Source organism: Bubalus bubalis, chromosome 3, assembly GCF_019923935.1.
Source record: "Bubalus bubalis isolate 160015118507 breed Murrah chromosome 3, NDDB_SH_1, whole genome shotgun sequence".
Taxonomy (NCBI): Eukaryota; Metazoa; Chordata; class Mammalia; order Artiodactyla; family Bovidae; genus Bubalus; species Bubalus bubalis.
In genome coordinates this window covers 109,177,030-109,201,599 of record NC_059159.1, presented here as the reverse complement: position 1 = coordinate 109,201,599, position 24,570 = coordinate 109,177,030, and the positions used below count along the sequence as shown (strand labels likewise).

The 24,570-nt window shown below is 37.5% G+C and overlaps 1 protein-coding gene across 1 annotated transcript in view; it reads left to right on the top strand.

The window, feature by feature from the left end:
* The window catches only part of TRPM3 (transient receptor potential cation channel subfamily M member 3), a gene marked incomplete in the record, with an annotated part of 593,048 nt that overhangs the window by 440,611 nt on the left and 127,867 nt on the right, over nucleotides 1-24,570 (top strand). The window contains 1 exon segment of the mRNA XM_045165065.1: nucleotides 14,667-14,739. Coding sequence (XP_045021000.1) covers nucleotides 14,667-14,739 — 73 coding nt within the window.

Genomic DNA, 24,570 nt, shown 5'->3' with positions numbered 1-24,570 from the left:
TCTTTGAGAAGATAAACAAAATTGACAAACCTTTAGCCAGACTCATCAAGAAAAAAGAGAGAAGAATCAAATCAACAAAATTAGAAATGAAAAAGGAAAGGTTACAACAGACAATGCAGAAATACAAAGGATTATAAGAGTCTATTATGAACAACTATATGGCAATAAAATGGATAACTTGGAAGAAATGGACAGATTCCTAAAAAGTTCAATCTTCCAATACTGAACCAGGAAGAAATAGATATTATGAACAGCCCAATTACAAATACTGAATTTGAAGTTGTGATCAAAAATCTCCCAAAAAACAAAAGCCCAGGATCAGATGGCTTCACAGGAGAATTCTATGAAACACTTATAGAAGAGCTAATGCCTATCCTTCTAAAACTCTTTCAAAAAATTGCAGAGGAAAGAACATTTCCAAACTTGTTCTATGAGGCCACCATCTCCCTGATACCAAAATCAGACAAAGACAACATGAAAAAAAGAAAACTACAGGCCAATATCACTGATGAACATAGATGCAAAAACACATCAAGAAGCTCATACATCATGATCAAGTTGGGTTTATTCCAGGAATGCAAGGATTCTTCAATATATGCAAGTCAATCAATGTGATACACTATATTAACAAATTGAAGGATTAAAACCATATGATAATCTCAATAGATGCAGAAAAAGCCTTTGACAAAATTTAGTACCCATTTATGATGAAAACTCTTCAAAAAATGGGCATAGAAAGAAGCTACCTCAACATGGTAAAGGCCATATATGATAAGCCTCAGCAAATATTATTCTCAGTGGTGAAAAACTGAAAGCATTGCAACTAAGTTCAGGAACAAGACAAGGGTGTCCACTTTCACCACTGTTATTCAACATAGTTCTGGAAGTCCTAGCTACAGCAATCAGAGAAGAAAAAGAAATGAAAGAAATCCAGATCAGAAAAGAAATAAAGCTCTCACTGTTTGCAGATGGTATGATATTGTACATATTATACCCTAAAGATAGTATCAGAAAATTACTAGAGCTAATCAGTGAATTTAGCAAAGTTGCAGGATACAAACTCAATACACAGAAATCACTTGCATTTCTATATACTAACAATGAAAAATCAGAAAGACAAATTAAGGAATAAATCCCATTCACCATTGCAACAAAAAGAATTAAATATCTAGGAATAAACTTACCTAAGGTGACAAAAGAACTGTACACAGAAAATTATAAGACACTGATGAAAGAAATCAAAGACAACATAAACAGATGGAGAGATATTCCATGTTCCTGGGTAGGAAGAATCAATATTGTGAAAATGACTATACTACCAAATGCAATCTACAGATTCAATGCAATCCCTATCAAATTACCAATGGCATTTTTCACAGAACTAGAACAGAAAGTTTCACAATTCATATGGAAACACAAAAGACCCCAAATAGCCAAAGCAGTCTTGAGAAAGAAGAATGGAGCTAGAGGAATCAAGCTTCCTGATTTCAGATTACACTACAAAGCTACAGTCATCAAGACAATATGCTACTGGCACAAAAACAGAAATATAGACAAGATAATAACCAAGAAATAAACCCATGCACCTATGCGTACCTTATTTTTTACAAAGGAGGCAAGAATATACAATGGGGCAAATATACAATATACAGTGGGACTTCTTCAATAAATGGTGCTGGGAAAACTGGACAGCTACATGTAAATGAATGAAATTAAAACACTTCCTAACACCATATACAAAGATAGACTCAAAATGGATTAAAGACCTAAATGTAAGACCAGAAACTATAAAACTCTTAAAGGAAAACATAGGAAGAACACTCAATGACATAAATCAAAGCAGGATGCTCTATGACCCAACTTCTAGAGTAAATAAATTTACTTCTAGAGTAAATAAAAACAAAAGTAAACAAGTGGGACCTGATTAAACTTAAAACTTTTGGACAGCAAAGGAAACTATATGCAAGGTGAAAAGACAACCCTCAGAATAGGAGAAAATAATGGCAATGAAACAACTGACAAAGGATTAATTTCCAAAATGTACAAGTAGCTCATACAACTCAATGCCAGAAAAACAAATGATATCAAAAAGTGGGAAAGAATGTTGAGCTTTACGCCAACTTTTTCATTCTCCTCTTTCACTTTTATCAGGCTTTTTCGTTCCTCTTCACTTTCTGCCATAAGGGTGGTGTCATCTGCATATCTGAGCTTATTGATATTTCTCTCAGCAATCTTGATTCCAGCTTGTGCTTCTTCAACCCCAGGTTTTTCATGATGTACTCTGCATATAAGTTAAATAAGCAGGATGACAATATACAGCCTTGACATACTCCTTTTCCTATTTGGAATCAGTCTGTTGTTCCATGTCCAGTTCTAACTGTTGCTTCCTGACCTGAATACAGGTTTCTCAAGAGGCAGGTCAGGTGGTCTGGTATTCCCATCTCTATCAGAATTTTCCACAGTTTTTTTGTGATCCCTACAGTCAAAGGCTTTGGCATAGTCAATAAATCAGAAATAGATGTTTTTCTGGAAATCTCTTGCATACACACCAAGGAGCCAGAATTGAAAGAGACATGTGTACCCCAATGTTCATCACAGCACTGTTTATAATAGCCAAGACATGGAAGCAACCTAGATGTCCATCGGCAGACAAATGAATAAGAAAGCTGTGGTACATATACACAATGGAATATTACTCAGCCATTAAAAAGAATGCATTTGAATCAGTTCTAATGAGGTGGGTGAAACTGGAGCCTATTATAGAGAGTGAAGTAAGTCAGAAAGAAAAACACCAATACACTATATTAATACATAAATATGGAATTTAGAAAGATGGTAATGATGACCCTATATGAGAGACAGCAAAAGAGACACAGATGTAAAGAACCATCTTTTGGACTCTGTGGGAGAAGGTGAGGATGGGATGATTTGAGAGAATAGCATTGAAATATGTTTATTATCATATGTGAAACAGATCGCCAGTCCAGGTTTGATGCATGAGACAGGGTGCTCAGGGCTTGTGCACTGGGGTGACCCTGAGGGATTTGATGGGGAGGAAGGTGGGAGGAGGGTTCAGGATGGGGAGCACATGTACACCCATGGCTGATTCATGTCAATGTATGGCAAAAACCACTACAATATTGTAAAGTAATTAGCCTCCAATTAAAATAAATAATTTTAAAAATAAAATAAAAATAAGGGAAGTGAAACTGGGAGAAAGTGATGAGGTCAATCTGTATTTCAAGATCCTTTTTCCAAAAAATAAGAGCTTAAATTCTTTATGGTGGCTGGTGGTGGTTTAGCCGCTAAGTCGTGTCGGACTCTTTGCAACCCCATGGTCTATAGCCCACCAGGCTCCTCTGTCCATGAGATTCTCCAGGCAAGAATACTGGAGTGGGTTGCCATTCCCTTCTCCAGGGGATTTTCCCCATCCAGGGACTGAACCTGGGTCTCCTGCATTGCAGGAGGATTCTTTAGCAACTGAGCCACTGAGGCTTCCCTGGTGGCTCAGACAGTAAAGAATCTGCCTGCAATGCAGAAACCTGGGTTTGATCCATGAGTTGGGAAGATCCCCTGGAGAAGGGAATGACAACCCACTCCAGTATTCCTGCCTGGAGAATTCTATGGACAGAGGAGCCTGGCTGGCTATAGTCCTTGGGCTTGCAAAGAGTCAGACATGACAAGAATTTTCAGCGGTAGTAGTGGTGCCAATAGAGATGGGACTTCTGACCGCGCTTGTAGCTGCTCTGCCTCCGTGCGTGAAGTCTGCCCTTTCAGCGTATGCATGTGCATGTGTCTCTTCCCATTACGATTTTGGTGCAACCGGCTTTATGAGAGTTGCTACCCTCTCTGCAGCACTTTTACTAATGGAATTGGAGGCCATTACAACATATCTGATTCAAGGTCAACACAAGCTTCCTTTTAACCACAACTAACCGCTTATGTAATTTATGTATTTTTTATAAAATACTCATTTCTAGTTATGAGACTCATTTCTAGTGACAAGATCCCCAAACTTCTGGAAATCCATCCTAATGACAGAATAAATTAGCCATTCACTATTCACAACCCTATACTAAGTGGCCGTTGATTGTGCCAAAGTGAAAACTGAAGCCACTATCTGCTCAAAGACCTTGTATTACCAACCAGGATTCCTGTTAGGATCCTTATCGAGGGGTTTGTATTATTCTATATCTTGATGAACATGCACTTCTGCACTTTCTATTAATCACTCAGTTATTTTGAATTATCTGGAACATTAATAATTCATCAGGGAAATATTCTGCTACACTAATGATTTTTAAAAGTCATTGCATTGTGATGATTGAATTACTTATGAGTTTGATTCTTTCCTTCTCTTCCTGCTACTATCCTCAGGAAACACATCTCCAGACTTTATTAAGTAATTTAATGAGTAAATAATAAATACTTTAGAGATGTGTCCTTTAAGGAATTTCCAGGTGTAGCATGTTTGATGTCTTTAAATCTATTGGTTAACATTATTATTGTTTAACTTTGCTAAATTCCTAAAAAATCATATGAACTATGCTGATTATTTGTTGTGTAGCTATGGTATTTCTCTAAAATTCTCAGACATGTTACAAAGCATTTGTTAAACTCAGATATCATCTCTTCCATATCTAACACAGCATGAAATGATTGTGAAAATGTTCCTTTCTATTTTTGATAGATTGAGCCAAAGTGTTTTTGCAGCTTATAAATGTCTTTCAGTTTGATATCATGGTTATTTTCATTTTCAAAAGCCAGCCTCAATCTCCATGTCTACTTTCACAGATTTATTGCTCACTGTGACATAAATATAAATCACAAATTAATCTAATTTGTGATTAAAGGGAGTCAGTTTAATTTTCTCAGTATTTTTTTTCTGTGCCTTTATCTTATTCAACTATACCTGCGGGCTTTTATACACGGGAAGTCCATGATTAATTCAGCCACAAAATCTCTTATTTTGTTATTTAGGTGGTGACTGTACTTGTTTGCTGCTCAGAAAATGAACCAGACCATCTTCAAACATAAAATTACTTATCCCAAATCATTTCTGTATTTCTGGGTCTTTTATCATTTTTCTGTAATATATTCTTGCTTCAAGTCTTTGTCTAAACTATGATTTAATCCAAAAGGCACCAAAACACTGTGGTGAAACATATGGGTCAATACTTTTGGATTAATTGGTGCCACCTATATCTCATAAAAGTCATATTAATACTTTGGCTGTTGTTCAGTCACTAAGTCATGTCTGACTCTGCAACCCCCTGGACTGCAGCACACCAGGCTTCCCTGTCCTTCACTATTTCCCAGAGATTGCTCAAATTCATGTCGGTTTAGTCGGCAGTGCTATCTAACTATCTCATCCTCTCCTGCCCTCTTCTCCTTTTGCCTTCAATCTTTCCAAGCATCAGGGTCTTTTCCAATGAGTCGGCTCTTCACATCAGATGGCCAAAGAATTGGGGCTTCAGCTTCAGCATCAGTTCTTCCAATGAATATTCAAGGTTGATTTCCTTTAGGATTAACTGATTTGATCTCCCTGCAATCCAAGGGACTCTCAAGAGTCTTCTCCAGCATTAAAATTCAAAAACATCAATTCTTCAGCACTCAGACTTCTTTATGGTCCAACTCTCATATGCATGCATGACTACTGGAAGAACCATAGCTTTGACTATACAGACCTTTGTCAGTAAAGTGATGTCTTGGTTTTATTACACTGTCTAGGTTTGTCATAGCTTTTCTTCCAAGGAGCAAGCATCTTTTAATTTCATGGCTACAGTCACCATCTGCAGTGATTTTGGAGCCCAGGAAAATAAAGTCTGTCACTATTTCCATTTTTTTCCCCATCTATTTGCCATGAAGTGATGGGACCAGATGCCATGATCTTAGTGTTTTGAATGTTGAGTTTTAAGCCAGCTTTTTTACTCTCCTCTTTTATTTATTATATATTGTATTATATATTATATATAGTAACACTAAAGCTTCAATAATTTCTAAAACTCAGTCTGCCTAGTTTCTATCACATAATGTTTGACTAAGTGCTTAGCAGTAATATAGTGTCCAGGAGACTCTTGTGTTAAAATTTACTCTTAATGCTTAAAATACTCTTGATCTGTAGCCTAACAGACCTGTTCACTTTAGCTGTTACTATTTGTGTGTGGAATGTGATACTTTTTACTTTTTGGTTTCTCCAAACCAGTTTCCTGAACACAACTCTTTGGTGATGATTTATTCACTTAACAAATATTTACTGAGCAGGGACTAGCAATCTTGTCTGCACATGGATCTCTCTTTAAAACAAAGAGATATATGTGCAAATAAGGGCAATGAAGGGTTAAAGTAGTATGCTAGACAGCCTTACAGAGTATCATAAATACACAAAGAGAAGTGAGGGTTCCAATCCTAATTCTATAGAAAGGCTTCTTCAGTAGTATATGTCAATGAAATTCTTGTAGTTTGCTCACTAAGTAGAGAGAAGGGCTTTCCAAAAAAAAAGAACTGAATGAACAAAGGCTAAGAGGCTAGAAACAACATCCAAACCCCTGAAAGGATTAAGCTGTTCAGCACAAGGGGGGCATCAGGTGTGTGGGGTTGGGTCATGGCTGTGGTGGTGGGAGAGGATGCAAGGGCATGGTGGTGAAGATGTAGTCAGCAAGAGACAAGACAAAAGAAATTGCCAGGAATGGAATACCAGCATTCCTTGAATGCCCTGCTAAGAATTTTTAGTTTTGTACCATAAATAATTGAGGCCATTAAAATTTTAATAAGAAGGGTTATATAATCAGGAAGATTGCTTAAATAGCTGCATGGGGAATAGAATGGAAAGACCAATAATGAAACAACTGGAATAGTTAAGGTACTACAGACTGAAAATGCTGTGATAGTGGGGATGGAGAAAGAAGTTAATAGTGAGAAGCACTGCAGTATGTCATTTTCCACAATCTGACATGTCATATGTTAAGTTACTTTCCCTCTGTCTCTCCTCACTAGACTACACTCTGTGAAGGCAGGACTTGTTTGTCAGTTTCATTCACTGCTTTGTTCCCAGCTCCTAAACAGTGCCGAGCACAGAGAAGCTCAGCAAAGGTGTGTTCAATGAATCACTTGTATGCAGAGGTTGAGGATGACAAATTCCTGACTTTAAATGGGTGCAAAATGAAGCAAGAACAGAAGCAGAGAAGCTGGTTGGCAGATAGGATGAAGGGACAGATAACAGTGAAATCATCTCATCTTGAACAATTGAACTTGCATTCATGTGAGAATCAGAATTCCACCCAAGCTAAGGCAATCTGTCCATAAGCGAGCTAAAGACATAAAATGTCAAACTGAATTGGGGGGAAAGTTGTGTCTTTCTTTAACAAAAATGTTTGACGTTTGTTGTTTTGAAATCTTGAAGAACACATTAATTTCTCTATATTCCATAGTGTTTTGACAAAATAACCAACCATGTCAAATCAATTTTAGGCTGCATGTTGAAAATACCAGTCTTACAAGGAAAATCAGGCTTCATTTACTAAATTGCCTTTAAAATAATTAGATTAATGACTTCTACCTAATTTAAAATTTTTCCTATTAAAATTTTCATTAACAAGATTTGATAGAATGAACACATGTGACTGTCTCTTCTACCCTTCAAAATAACAACAACAACAAAAAAAAACCAAAATGACAAAAAATATGTACCTTAAACACATCCGTATCAGAGCTCAGCATGGACAAAGGTGGAAAAGGGTAACATGTTAGGAGATAATAAATTTTAAGTAATTTCTGGATTATTAAAAGCAAGTATAGAAACTACAGTTTTCTAAATAATTAAGTTATTTCACTTACCATAAAGGATCAAAATAAAGATAGCAGGAGAGCCCTGGGAGTAGAATCAGAATAATGAATTAACGCGCTCCTCTTAGATTAACTAAGCCAAGAAATTCCATACCTACAAATTTTATCCTATAGATATATTAAGCCATGTGCATACAAGGGTATCCCCTGCAGTGGTGCTAATATTGACAAAAGATTGGGAACAACCCATATATTCATTAATAGAAGTACATGCATATAATGAAACATTAAGCACTGAACAGATAATGGTGCACATCTCTTTGTGGCTGAATGGAATGGTCTCCAGGATAGATTGTCAAGTGAAAAAAAAAGTGAAGTATAAAGCAGCGTGTACAACTTGCCACCACTTATGTGAAAGGGAGATACATGTATTTCTCTCTATATGTGTATAGAGCATCTCTACAACTAATAATGCTGGCTACCTTTCTAAAGGGGTGCTGGAAAACTGACAACAGAAATGATACAGTTAATTTTCACCATATATTTTTCTGTACTGTTGGGATTGTTTTTGCCATGTGTATGTATTATATATGCAAATATACGATACTGTTAAAGGAAAAGGAAGGTGCAGAAGGGAAATGATAAGAAAATCTAGACAAGGAAAAACAAAATATGATGAAAGAAAACACACAAAAAAATAGTAATTAAATGTAGCTGAATTCATTTCTGCCTTTGAGAGAAAGATTCTACTTGAGTTTTAGAAAAGACAACTAGCCTTGCTGTTTACAAGATACAAACCTAAAACAAAGTGACCACAGAAAAGTGACAGTCAGATGGAATAATATACCAGACACATCCTAATCTCCCATAAGTGCATGTGTGACTACTACAATATTAACGTAAAGCAAAATACGGTACAAAGAAGCAGCATTAAACAGGAAAAGGACACACTGTATGCTGAATAAAAGTCCAACCCACCAAGAACAGATTGTCACAAATTGTTTTATCAATATGTATATATTCATACGAAGGAAATAATGTTTATTTTCAAGGAATAATTGTTACCTAATAGAAGATTTTAACATGAGTAATCAGAAAGAAGAAACAAGTAAATATGTAGATATTTGAATAAAAAGTAGTATGTAATCTATATATAATATTGAACTTGTACCCAGCAAGTAGGGAGTAAACACTTTTTTCAAACAAAATAATACATTTAGAAAATGTTTTAAGTATATACATACATATACTCTCTAGTATTAAAACAATTTTAAGAGAAAATAAATTGCATATATTTTAAAGTATAAAATACATATAAAATTACATAAGGCATATAAAAACATGTGAGATACATAAACATATAAATGTATTTGTTAGGAACAAACAATGAAAATAAATTGACCAGGAAGTCAACTTCTAGGAAAAGAATAGCTAAGGAAGCAAAAGCAGAAGAAACAATGAGCAGAGAATAGTAACTTCAAATTTTAAGTAATACTATTGATCAATAAAATGAAAATCTGATTCTTTAAAATGACGGTGATTTTGATCAAATGAAAGAAGAATGAAAAAACATCCATAGATTTGTAAATACAAAGGAACTTTTTAAATAAGAGAATTACATGTTTAATTGTATACCAACAAACTTGAAAATCTATATGAAATCTTTGACTACATCAGAAAATATATAAAATTGAGCCTAGGAGAGGCAGAAAATCTAAACTGATTAATAGCTGTTGAGAATTTACAAAGATGATCAGTGATCTATCCCTAAAAATGATTCAGTGCTAGATAGCTTATAAACATTCTACTAAATCTGCCTGAAGGAGAATTCCTTCATTACATTTATTGTTCTGGGGCATAGGTAAATTTAAAAAGCTTCCCAATTCATACCAAAAATATACTGTAACCCTTATACCAAAACCAAGAGGAATGGTGACATATACCAACCTTACTTACTAACATAATCGCAAAGATTCTAAATAAAATAGTAACAAATAATATTTTGCAAATTGTTGTTAAATAATAATACATTAATTAATTGTTTTTTATTATTTATTTAACAATTAGCAAAATATTATATGCTACTATTTCAGCAATACGTGAACCGTGAACTTCCAGATGTTCAAACTGGTTTAAAAAAGGCAGAGGAACCAGAGATCAAATTGCCAACATCCGCTGGACCATCGAAAAAGCAAGAGAGTTCAGAAAAACATCTATTTCTGCTTTATTGACTATGCCAAAGCCTTTGTGTGAATCACAATAAACTGTGGAAAATCCTGAAAGAGATGGGCATGCCAGACCACCTGACCTGCCTCTTGAGAAACCGGTATGCAGGTCAGGAAGCAATAGTTAAGAACTGGACATGGAACAACAGACTGGCTCCAAATAGGAAAAGGAGTACGTTAAGGCTGTATATTGTCACCCTGCTTATTTACCTTATATGCAGAGTCAGATCGGATCAGTCGCTCGGTCGTATTGGACTCTTTGCAACCCCATGAATCGCAGCATGCCAGGCCTCCCTGTCCATCACCAACTCCCGGAGTTCACGCAGACTCACGTCCATCGAGTCAGTGATGCCATCCAGCCATCTCATCCTCTGTCGTCCCCTTCTCCTCCTGCCCCCAATCCCTCCCAGCATCTGAGTCTTTTCCAGTCTTTTCCAATGAGTCAACTCTTCGCATGAGGTGGCCAAAGTACTGGAGTTTCAGCTTCAGCATCATTCCTTCCAAAGAAATCCCAGGGCTAATCTCCTTTAGAATGGACTGGTTGGATCTCCTTGCAGTCCAAGGGACTCTCAAGAGTCTTCTCCAACACCATAGTTCAAAAGCATCAATTCTTCGGTGCTCAGCCTTCTTCAGAGTCCAATTCTCACATCCATACATGACCACAGGAAAAACCATCCTTGACTAGATGAACCTTTGTTGGCAAAGTAATGTCTCTGCTTTTGAACATGCTATCTAGGTTGGTCTTAACTTTCCTTCCAAGGAGTAAATGTCTCTTTATTTCATGGCTGCAGTCACCATCTGCAGTGATTTTGGAGCCCAGAAAAATAAAGTCTGACACTGTTTCCACTGTTTCCCCATCTATTTCCCATGAAGTGTTGGGACCGGATGCCATGATCTTCGTTTTCTGAATGTTGAGCTTTAAGCCAACTTTTTCACTCTCCACTTTCACTTTCATCAAGAGGCTTTTGAGTTCCTCTTCACTTTCTGGCATAAGGGTGGTGTCATCTGCATATCTGGGGTTATTGATATTTCTCCCGGCAATCTTGATTCCGGTTTGTGTTTCTTCCAGTCCAGCGTTTCTCATGATGTACTCTGCATATAAGTTAAATAAACAGGGTGACAATATACAGCCTTGACAAACTCCTTTTCCTATTTGGAACCAGTCTGTTGTTCCATGTCCAGTTCTAATTGTTGCTTCCTGACCTTCATACAAATTTCTCAAGAGGCAGATCAGGTGGTCTGGTAGTCCCATCTCTTTCAGAATTTTCCACAGTTTATTGTGAAATGCTGGGTTGGATGAAGCACAAGCTGAAATCAAGATTACTGGGAGAAATAATCAATAACCTCAGATATGCAGATGACTCCACCTTTATGGCAGAAAGGGAAGAAGAACTAAAGAGCCTCTTGATGAAAGTGAAAGAGGAGAGTGAAAAAGTTGGCTTAAAGCTCAACATTCAGAAAACTAAGATCATGGCATCTGGTCCCATCACTTCATGGGAAATAGATAGGGAAACAGTGGCTTACTTTAGTTTTGGGGGCTCCAAAATCACTGCAGATGGTGATTGAAGCCATGAAATTAAAAGACACTTACTCCTTAGAAGGAAAGTTATGACCAACCTAGATAGCATGTTAAAAAGCAGAGACGTTAGTTTGCCAGCAGAGGTCCAACTAGTCAAGGCTATGGTTTTTCCGGTAGACATACATGGATGTGAGAGTTGGGCTATAAAGAAAGCTGAGCACTGAAGAATTGATGCTTTTGAATTGTGTTGGAGAAGACTCTTTGAGAGTCCCTTGGACTGCAAGGAGATCCAACCAGTCCATCCTAAAGGAGATCATTCCTGGGTGTTCATTGGAAGGACTGATGCTGAAGCTCCAATACTTTGGCCACCTGATGCAGAGAACTGACTCATTGGAAAAGACCCTGATGGTGGGAAAGATTGAGGGCAGGAGGAGAAGGGGATGACAGAGGATGAGATGGTTGGATGGCATCACCAACTCAATGGACATGAGTTGGGGTGAATTCCAGGAGTTGGTGATGGACAGGGAGGCCTGGCGTGCTGCAGTCCATGGGGTTGCAAAAAGTCAGTCGTGACTGAGCGACTGAACTGAACTGAATAATACATTAAAACCAAGAAACTTTATATCAAGCTATAATATGTCAAAACTACTATTTCAATTCACATCTCCACCAGGAATACTTAAGAATATCTGATTTTCTGCATCTTTGCCAACACCAAGAGTGGTAGGTGAAGACAACTCTGGTTTTCTTGTTTGATTCGTCTTTTTTTCTGAGAAAGACATATAAATTGAGTGATATTTTAAACATTTTAACTTCAAATTTAAATTTAAAGATTTAGAGGAGTGGAGACATAATATATCAGGTCAACTCAAGGGAAAATTATGAAATAAATTTCATCTTTGGATCCTTCATCTTTGGTCTCCCTCTGGTCAGACTCTTTCTGAGGTCCTTAGATTCTTCAGTCTAAGCATACCAGGATGGGGGCATGGACAGGTGGACAGCTATTCCCTCCACATCAGCTTTCCAGAAAACCTGTGATGCCCCAGAGCACAATGCCACCTCAGGTTCCTTGATAAACAATAGCACAAATGTCTGTGTCTCCACCACCCCGACCCCGAAATCCTTTAGCAACTCTATACTGTAAACCTTCCTTTCCCCTCCTCAAAGCTGTTTCAAAGAAAGCCTGGTAATCTGTTATTTCAGAGTAAATTTAATTAATCCATTTGCTGCCTCAGAAGAATTTGCATCTGAAGTGGGATCTCTAGCCGGTGGAATTTAGGCATCTGCAGAACAAGTAGGGGAGACGTTTAAGGAGTTCCATTTGATGCCTAATTTCTGAATTCTTCTAAAACAATGAGAGATGTTATTCTGATAGTCTGCAATTTGCTACCAGCTCAGGACACAATAATACCGTTCAGACCTTAGCCAGCCCTGGCTTAAAGAGTTAAAGGTGTAGCCAAAATTCCACTTCTGCCTCTTGGTTCTCTCTGCAGTGGACTTCAAGTTTTCTTCCCAATTCAGGCACTCCTGAGTTCAAAACAGAGAACTGCCCCTCATCTCCCAAGTGGATTTTCTGGGGGCATCAAGAGCTGTTTGAGAGAATGTCCTGATGGCACTTTGGCCAAACTTGTGCTTATGCAGAAGCAGATTTTAGTACAAACCTGCTGGAGCCGGGGGCACCGCCTCCACCCTGTCAGAGGTCAAAGCTGTGGCCTGGAGGCCAAACACAGCACTTAGGTGGATTTTGCCTGGCTCCCTCTATCTCTTTTACATTTTTTAATTCAAAGGCCTATGAGGCTTTTCAACTTGTAATCTCTACCTTACACTCACCCCAGGCTCTGATTGAAGGACATAAACAGATATGAATGGTTAAGCCGCTATTAACCCATTTGGGTCAGGTGCTCAAAGATCTTGTTCCTTTCCTTAGTTCTTCCCAGTATTTAAGGCACACGATAGAAACGAGACAGCTACTGACTTCCTGGCATAGCTGTCCTTCTAAGTTGATGCTGACCATAAACAAATGACTCTGTCCCCGGGCAGTGGGCTAGAGGATTTCTAAACAACTGATAGTTTAACAGTCTGTGAGTCTAGGTACCTGTGCTCTTCATCATGGTAAAAAATTTAGAATTATATATTGTTGAATTGCTAAGTCATGTCTGACTCTTTGCGGCCCATTGACTGAAGCACACAAGGCTTCCCTGTCCTTAACCATCTTCCCCAGAATTATGTATTAGCCAATCCTATGAAGTTTACTTCCTATGTAGTTAGAAATAAGCAAGCCCCATGAGTTCCCCATTTTACAGATAAAGAAACTTGAAGTCTAAAGCAATTGAATACAGTAGTAATTCAATCAATGTAGATATTCAAATCATCTTTTGGCTTCCTTAAGTAGCTTCCCTCTGACTTGAAAAAAAATCTTTGTTATCATTGAGCATGTTTTAATCCTTCACTGCTACCTCTGTACTCTCTGCCTCCTCATTCATCCCAAAAGAATACTTTTCTTACCAAAATTAAAAAGAAAAATGTCATTGTATTGTCTGCTTTTTCATCCTTACCACCTGGATACTGCTAAGTCCTTCTCAAGAAGGTTTAAGTTGTTGAGAGGACTGAAGGATCTAGAGGCATCACAATATTGAAACCGTTGAGTAGCTATTGCTAGGAGAGAATGTAGTGACGGCTATATTGTACACAAGCATAAACACACAAACACATACAGACACAAACACGTGCACAGATGCACATGGCACCTTTACTGAAGGGCATACTAACTTTTTAAACACTTAATTTCTCAACTCAGTTTAAGTTATGGCTTACACATTTTTGAAAATTTGGTAAGTTTTCATTCTAAAGCTGAAATGATTAAAGGGGACATTTTTCCTTTGTGTCTGGTTTCAGAGATTGTAACCATAATCAGTGAATTATCTAAATTGGTTTCTGTTTGGAGGCTATTGAGGCATCTCCCTCTTAATGGATTGCAGAGCCCTCTAATTGAATTCTCGCCATGTATGCTTTCTCTGTGGTTAAAAATCTACCTTATAGATATTAAGATAGTCTGTGTTCAAATACCGTCTCATTGATTTAATTTCTCTTGAGGGAAAAAAATGTATTGCTAATGGTCACCTTGTCTCAAATTGCAGATTACAGTATTTCGGATGGGATCAGAAGGACACCAGGACATTGATTTAGCCATCCTGACAGCTTTGCTCAAAGGTAAAGAGTTTCTATATACAGGGAGTACAAAAGTAATTTAAATGGATTAGACAGCAATCTTATGTCTCCTAATAGTGGATATAATCCCAAATAATACCATGACACATCCAATTATTGATAACATAAGGACTTCTCTTGTAACACATTCTTTTTTTAATTTATTTTTTAATTGAACAGTAATTGCTTTACAGAATTTTGTTGTTTTCTGTCAAACCTCAATATGAATTAGCCATAGGTATACATATATCCCCCACTTTTGAACCTCCCTCCCATATCCCTCCCCATCCCACCCCTTTAGGTTGATACAGAGCCTCTGTTTGAATTCCTGAGACTTACAGCAAATTCCCGTTGGCTATCTATTTTACATATGGTAATGTACGTTTCCATGTTACTCTCTCCATACATCTCCATACATTCGTAATGCTATTAAATTTCCCTATAATAGGCCTATTATAGTGTGACTTGATTTCAGAAAATTTATAAATTTTTAAAATTTTTTATTTATTTATTTAATTTTTGGCTGTGCTGGGTCTTCGTTGCTGCACAGGCTTTTCTCTAGTTGTAGCAAGCAGGGGCCCCTCTCTAATTGTGGCATGCATGTTTCTAATTGTGGTGGCTTCTTTTGTTGTGGAGCATGGATTCTAGGGCACTTGGTCTTCAGTAGTTGCAACCCAAGGGCTCTGTAGTTAGGGTTTCCAGGCACTAGGACACAGGCTTGGTTGCTCCACAGCATTCTAACATCTTCTCAGGGATTGAACCTGTGTCTTCTGCATTGGCAGGTGGATGTTTACCACTGAACCACCAGGGAAGCCACTCAGTAAAATTTAAATGTACTACAATTCAATCATGACTACTGAATCATAAAAATTTATGAAGTAAAAGGCATGCCTTGTCCCTTGATAATAAAAAAGTGAAACACTGCATTTATGTCCTTGAATCAAAATCATAGTAAATGGAGACGTGGCCCAATTATCAGTTAAAATATTAGTCATCTTAATATCTTCTATTCAGAATATTTTCTTTCTCTTTCACCAGTTTGTGAGACAAGTGTACTTCACCTTCAAATTAGTCTTACAATTTATTTGTTCTAATATATAATAGTTTTCCAACAGTTCTGTATGTGACCATATTAAATGCATTTTATATTATAACCAAGTAGTTATACATATGTAGTTAGAAATCTGAAATAAAGTAAATAAAATAGTATTTACATTTGCTATATGCAATGAAATGGGATATTTTCAATTTTAACCTATTCTGTTCTCTTTAATGCTGATTATATCCCACCAAATTGATTTATGACACACTAATGGGTCATAACCTGCAGTTTTAAAAACATGGCCATAGAAGATTAAAGGAAATTATGATTGCTCTCAGAAATTAACATTTCTAATCACTATAATGAACATTACTTATGCAGCAGTAGATGCTAATGGGAATTTATGCCATTAAAATATTATGGTGTGTCAACTCTATTTTGTGCAGGCTTTGAAATGCTCTCTGATTTTAACCCAGTTGATTTGTGAAGGATATCAAGTGTAATGCTTTTGCTGACTTCCTTAGAGGCCAAGAATATATTTATATCAATTTCAAACTCTTCTAGTTTGTTAAATTTTTCTTCCCATGTATTTTAAAACTTATGCCTGGACAAGTAACACGGTTTAACATTCAATTTTTATAATTATGCTTAGTTTTCAATTATCTAATATATAAGGAAACTTTGTGTGATTCAGTTTTTATTCTAACATCTGAGAAAATCAGAAGTAAGGTGGAAAGAGGAAGACAAGAAAGAGAGATGAAACTAAGCAGTGGTCCACAGATTCAGGACCTAGGGGAGGAAAGAATCAACAGGGAAAATATACATTTGCTGTTCCTTCTTCTTTGTCCCATTGAGTTTCATTTTTTTTTTTTTTAGGATCTGTATATAAAGAATACTATTTACGTGATACAGATTTATTAAGTATGTTCAAAAATGAAGAGAAAAGGGAGTCAAAAAGAAGTTGTTCCAGAGATCTAAGAAGCCCATAGTTTCTCAAATGCTGACACCTGAGGTAGCTTTTGAGACTAGGTGATGTCACATCACATTTGTCTTTCACATTAAGGAAACTGCTCTCTGATATGTGTGATCTGAAACTAGAGACTGCACACCCTTCATCCTTCTGCTTTTCAGTCCTGCCTCCTCCCCTCAACCCCTGCTCACACATACACCCAGGGAATTCAAGGACTAGGAGCAGAATAGAGTTGCCAGAGAAAATGCAGGACATTGAATGTTTAGATCAATAGCAAATAAATTTTTGTCTTAAACTTGTCCCAAATATTGCATAGGACATACTTACACACACACACACAAAATTATTTGTTATTTATCAAAATTAAAACAAAGCTGGGAGTCCTGTATTTTTATTTGCTAAATCAGGTTCTTTTACTCAGAGGAGTTGTGACACTATTAATACTTCTGAACTTCAAACACCTCTAGAGATTCTGCAGGAAGTGGAACTCAAGAATCGAAGATCCCCTCATTCTTCCGTCTGCCTCTGTCTCTCAGGCAGGCCCTGCCTAATCATAGCAATCTGAGATTTCCACTGGAAAGGGCCCCAGACTTACCTTAACAAACCATCCAGTGCTTATCAACTTGCTCTGGCAGTCACCTTATCCTGTCTGCATCCCCCATGCAGCAGTTTCAGTGAAGCCAGAAAACATCTGCTCATAGTAGAAGTTATTTTAAGTGACCCCTTGATCTTTTCTGTGCATAGAAAGAAAAAGTGAAAGTGTTAGTCACTCAGTCATGTCTGACTCTTTGTGACCCCATGGACTTTTAATCTGCCAGGCTCAAAGTCCATGGAATTCTCCAGACAAAAATACTGGAATGGGTATCCAATTCTCTTCTCCAGGGGATCTTCCTGACCCAGGGGTCGAACCTGGGTCTTCTGCATTGCGGGCAGATTCTTTACCATCTGAGTCACCAGGGAAGCCTTCTGGGCATAGAGTTACTCACAATTTTTTCCTCTTTTCTCAGACACCTTGGAGGTCAAATCATGTGGATGGATATTCTTTTACTTCTGTACATGCACTGAAGTGTAATATGGGATGACAGCTGTCTATAAATGAGGAATTCTTTTTTTTTTAGGTTTAATCTTCATTGGTGAAGTTCATCTGTGGCATAAAGAGAGAATAACTTCTATTGCTTACTTCATTTTCTGAAAAGTATCTTAGAAGAGAGTGCAAAAATGATAGAGTCCTCCTCAAAATTGTCAAGATCATCAAAAACAAGGGTAGTCTCAGAAATTGCCACAGCCCCAAGGAGCCTAAGGAGACCTGACATCTAAATAATAATGTGGTTTCCTGGATAATATTCTTGAGTAGAAAAAAAAAAAGAACATTAGGTTGAAACTAGATAAATCTTAATAAAGTATGTACTTTAGTTTGTTTATTTTTTTTAATGTTAAGGGAAAAATAACTTATGCTCTCATATATTATGGATCTGAACAATAGACAGACTGTAGCAAGAAAACTCCACACTTCTTCATGTCAAATTGACAAAAAAAGGAAAAAGCATCTTATGGAATTAACTGTACAAGTCAAGTGCAGATATAATCAAAACATCCACAGGCAGTATTTAAAGAGTCTTTATAAATCACACAGGCATGGATAATGTGCACGTGATCAGTCACTCAGTCGTGTCTGACTCTTGACAACCCTATGGACTGTAGCCTGCCAGAGTCCTCTGTCCATGGGCTTTTCCAGGCGAGAATACTGGAATAAAAATTCAAATACCAAGAAAAATAGTCAATGTTCTAACTTTAGAAAAATTTCTAGTAAGAATGCTAGTGATTAGATTAAATCATACAAAACAGTGAAAATCACTATTTTCTGAGCCATTTTCCTTTAAAACTGTATCTTTTAAAAAACTAAATGAATAATAAAAGTAAATAAAATCTAATGTTTTGAAACTACTTCTGAATGCATCCCCCTCCAACTCTATTAACTAGAAAATGCATAATTATTGTCACAAACTAGTACTGGCATCAATACACAATTAGTCTTGCTAAATAACTCATTTTTAAATGGCTTGATTAATCCTTGATAAAGCAAAATGCTGCTGTGCTGTGCTTAGTCACTCAGTCGTGTCCAACTCTTTGTGACCCAATGGACTGTAGTCCACCAGGATCCTCTGTCCATAGAATTCTCCAGGCAAGAATAGGGGAGTGGGTTGCCATACCCTCCTCCAGGGGATCTTCTCAGCCCAGGGATTGAACTAGGTCTCCTGCATTGCAGATGGATTCTTTTCCATCTGAGCCACCAGAGAAGCACAATATTCTAAACTAGTTTATGTCCAATAATTCTTTACACCAGATACATTTCATAAGTAACTAGCACCTTAAAACATTTACTGAGAAACTATCTTTGCTTAAACTTAGATGATTCATGAATAGGTTTTATGGGAATTTATTATGGCCCTGCTTTGAAAATTAAAAAACTACTTCTAATTATGTGTTTGAGCTTTCCACCCTTTTTTTCTGTGTGTAGGCAGCTTAAACAACACATGCATGATTGCTTTCCTTTTAATACTGTTTTTTTTTAACCCAAAACTGTTTAGACAGCCTTATTAAGACCAAAAAAAGGACATTCATATTGATACTTTCATCAAGTATGTGCAATGCAAAGTTACCATAGTTATTAATTATTATACAATGGAAATAGATGATATTTTTTCCAAAAGAGATCACCAAAGTCAAAATGTGTGGCATATTTATTTTAGGCTTAAAAGGGCATAGGAGGTAAGCTTTTGGAGAACAGTGAAATATTCCAGTTAGAGATGAAATTCACTCTGTAATTTTTACAATATAGATTCTTTACAAAAGTATTATTAAACCTTTCTCTATATGAGACCACTTTTAATCTTCCTCATGTGCTTTCACTATTAACCAGGCTCCCCCAAATCCACTTGTTTCCTGATGGTTTAGTTTTATCTCTTTAGCCAAATCTTTAACTCTGATATCACGGATTGACGATGTGCATCAGAACCTCAGTACAGACCGTGCAGACCTATGTCTGCTACTGGACTCTTATTTTTGCTTCATCCCAAAGCCACCTTGAAGCCACAGTACCCCCTTTCACATGTCTACGTGCTCACTCAGTTGTGTCCTACTCTTTGTGACCCCGTGGACTGTAGCCTGCCAGTCTTCTCTGTACATGGGATTTTTCAGGCAGGAATTCTGGAGGTGGGTGCCATTTCCTTCTCCAGGGGATCTTCCCAACCAAGGGATCAAACTCAGGTCTCCTGTGTCTCCTGCATTGCAGGCAGATTCTTTACTGCTGAGCCTTTGGGGAAGCCCTTTCACCTTGCTACTCCCATGCCTTTTACAAACTTTAAAATTGAGGCAAAGAGTCTAAAAGACATTCAGGATCCTTAGGCAAATCAATAGCAGAGCCAAAGCTTTCACTCAGGTCTCCTCACTTCTTTTCAATTCTCTTTACATTACATGTATGAGTCTTGGGAACATCTGGGATTCCTTGGCTTTACCCTGCCACAGAGATCTCAGACATTTACCCCTGTGACTCCAGGGGTGCCTGAGTGATAATAGATCAGAACATCTGCTTTCCTGAAGCTCTGAGAACACTTATCAGGGTCCTCAGCTACCAGACGATCCTAGCCGCATGCACAGTACCTTAATGATGAAACTAGAATGTCCACAATTTAACCTAATATGGTGGAAGAAAAGTACAGTCTGACACTTGTTTTACTTTTAAAGAGTACACCTCTGGTGAAATATTGATTCAACCAGGAAATTTTTAGTCACATGTGACAGAAACATAGTTCAACTTATGCATAGTTCTCTTTAAGCAAAGAGAAATGCAGTACACCAGAAACTAGCATAACATTGTAAAGCAATTTTCCTCCAATTAAAATTTTTTTAATTTTTAAAAATAAATAAATCATAAAATTGAAAAGGGGAAATAAAAAGGTATGTCATTTAAAAATAGAAAAAAAGAAATACAACAATTCCCACGACCAGGCGGTCTGAGACTTGTTGTGCAGAACAGCCATCAGCAGTAGCAGGCTCACATCCAACCCACTGAGCAAACCCCAGTTCAAAAGAGCCATCTTTTCTCATACTTGCAATAAGAAGTCCCAGGGAGCATTTGAATTTGCTTGCATTGGTTCAGTGCCCATCCCTGAATCCATCACTGTGGCAAAGAAGATGGGAGAATCCCTGTGAGCATGAAATGAGAAATGGGATCAGCTCCACCCAAGCCTTGGAGTTATGGATTTCCAACAATAACAACAACAAAAAAAAGAGGCTCTATAGCCAGGAAGTAGAGGCGCAAAGGGTGCCGAGAAGACCAAAACCAACTAAATATATATGTATATATACATGACTAACAATTGTATTAAAAAAAGTATTGAGGACCAAAGAGTGTCAGATTTACCTAAGATGCAAGCACTTATGCACCTTAGGGGAACAAATTCTTCATTCACTAGACAAAAATGGAAACTAGGTCAAATTAATACTAATCAGGGTCAGATATCCACTCAAGGCATTCTCATATAATTCACTTCAGGTAGACCTAAATATGCAATCTATGAATATTATTTACTATATAGTTTCTTTTTATCACTATAGTCATTATCCTTTTCAATTTTAATCATCTGTACTTGATTATTTGATTATTTATGCTAAAAATTTTAAAGGTGATTACATTCTTAACACTTTTCCCCCAATACCAAAGTTTATCCTGTAAGAGAATATGATTTTGTAAAGACCAAATCACCCCAGGCTTTCCCAACTAGACTCCATCCATCCCATCCTCCACTACCACCCCAACCCTTCAGAATAGTACTTAGCACAGGGAGACCACCCAGTAAAGGGATTTTTAATAGTATGAATTACAGACACATTCAAAGCATCACTACTCCCTGATTGAACAAATTGCTTTACATCATTGAGGCTTGGTTTCCTAATCTAAAATAGAAATAATTGTCATACCTCACTCATAGTCATTTTAATCATTGTAATTAATAATGCAAGTAAAACACTTAGCAGAACCTGGAAAAGTTCTGTTTAATAAATGATAGTCTGACTAATCATGCTGATGATGATGCCAAGCTAGAAATGAGAACAAGAGCCACATCTGTTTTACTCACCACCATATACACATATACACAGTGCCTGGCACACCATCAGTATTAAATATAGATTTTTTGGATATGTGAAAAATGATCAACAGACTTTGGGATCAGATGATGTGTGTGTGTGTGTGTGTGTGTGATTTATATATATAAATCCTAGTTCTTGGCTGCCTATAAAATTGACCAAGTTATTTAACTTCTGTATGTCTCAGTTCCCTCAACTATGAAAAAGGAAACTGTGACAAAAACAACAACCTTTCTCATGAGGGTTGATTTAAGGGACTGGAAGCTCTTTGAGGGCAGGCACTATGCTTTCTTCATAGTAAATACTGAACACTTAGTGCTTTATCAAGCAGTGGCTCAGTGGTCTAGGAGTATGATTCTTGCTTAGGGTGCAAGAGGTCCCGGGTTCAAGTCCTGGACAAGCCCTCTTGGACTTCCCCAGTGGCTCAGCAGTAAAGAATCCGCCTGCAATGCAGGAGCCACAGGAGAGGTAAGTTTGATCCTTGGGTCAGGAAGATTCCCTGGAAGAAGGGAATGGCAACCCACTCCAATATTCTTACCTGGAGAATCCCATGAACAGAGGAGCCTGGCAGGCTACAGTCCATGGGGTCGCAGAGTCAGACATGAATGAGCACACAGTGCTTTTATACTCTTTCTCTTCTAAAACAGGCTTTTGAATTCCTAGGGAGTTAGGATGTCCCCCATATCCAAAATCCATCATATTCATAAAATCCTAATTTTGAAATGACATATAAATTTGAGAACAACAAAAACCCTTGAGCATACATGTAAAGAACCAGAACAGACCACAAAAATAAATTTAATCTTGAAAATGGTTGAGCACATGCCCAGCCTCCTTAAAATGAAATTAATTTTCTGGCAATTTTATTTTCTTGCAAATCCAAGTAGATCTCAGAGCAAAAAGAGAGACCAAGGTAGATAGCAATTTTGGACATTTCTATTTGTCTCTAATAGAAGAATGCAATAAAAGAACTTAAATATCTTAGCCCTTTCATTTGTATAATGTTTTACAATTCACAAAGCATTTTCACATAAATTTTATCATCTAATCTTTATAACAACTCTGTGGAATGGTTGCCAGTTAATTTATCTCCAAACTGAGTCTTCTGAGGCATGAAAGTGGGAGATAGTGATAATTAGGCCAGAGCAGCTAGAATAAAGGAAGAATGTCCAGACAAATTGGGAAGTGTGATCACTCTGATTACAAACTTCACCTTCCAATTAGAAAGTTTCCAGAGGAAAAGAATTTTGTCTTCTTTGCCTTCATATTCCAATGCCAGAAAAAATGCCTGACATATGCTTAGCATTCAGTAAATATCCACTGATTGAAAGAAGTTATAGTCCCAGGCCAATCTGTAACTGGCCAAAATCATATAAACAACCAAGATGCAAACTGGACCTCCCTATGAAAGTTCATTGAGGTGGACTCCAGCCTTTCAACTCAGTGACTGACAGAAATGCAATTCTACATCCTCCCCAGGATTTCTGCAAATTCTTGAAAGATGAAAGTCCCCTTGGTCACCCTTGCCTTCAGGTTCCTGATTCTATGTGTGTTATTTCTGTTTCTCATCACAAAAGACAAAATGTAAAACTCAGCCTTGCCACAGTTTCGAAAAAAATAACAAAATTCACTCACCCAAAACTTTTTGTTAAAAGCTTTAGCAGACTTTTATAAAAGCAGAATAAACTTCTAAAAATATAGGTAAGGTTGGAAGAAAAGTTCAGTAATGTACACAACTGTTAATCACATAGCAAGCATCTCCAATGTTGATAGCTTTTGGCTATTTCACACAGGGACTTTGCATGGATCCTTCACATTTGAATCCCCTTTTGTCACACTGTCCCCCTCTTCTCCCACTGTCCTCTTCTTCATGCTCTCCTCTAAGAGTAAAACAAATGTCCTCTTCAAACAGAGCATTTCATCCCCATTCTCTGACATTTTGGTCCTGCCCTGAAAGGCTCATCTACCCTAGGCAGCTTTGCAGGATATTTTTACAGACAGCTTCCTCCCTAAGCAGAGTTCTGGTGCCAGACTCATAGGAGAGAGTGACTTCTTCAACTCCTTTGATATAGGCAGTAAGTGAAGAGTAGGGCTTTGACTCATGTCCCTAATCAAAGGATGAGAATATGATGTTCTTTGCTCCAGGGCCATAATCACCAGCAGGAAAGTACAGTGTATAGTAGGCACAAGTGTTTGCAAGAACTATGAACATTAGGGCCCCCAGGTCTGCAGTTATGGACAGGCCATTTCTAGCAGATTTTCAAAGTTATGACCATGTCCATAAGATTGTCTCATTGTAGAATTATAAAGCTGGATAGAACTATAAAGGCTTAGGACAGTGAGAGGTCTCTGCTGGTGAACTGGAATCCAGGTCTGCAGATGTTCAGGTCTGTTCCTCCTTCCCGACATCGTGCAGCCAGTTCTGATGGCCAATGTGGTCATCTCAGCTCCTTGTTACACAGAAGCTAAACACCTTTTACTCTGCAGCTCTCCTGGGCCTCAGGATTGGCATGGGAACAATGCTGTGTGCATTTTAAGCTAATTACAAACCTGAGCTCCCTGGCAGCTCTTGGCTTGTGAAGACATCATCATTGCCCACTGGCCACAGTGCTACAGAATTGTACCTTTTCTTCCCTAACTTGCCGGAGAACAATGAATCAGCCTCATTTGTTAA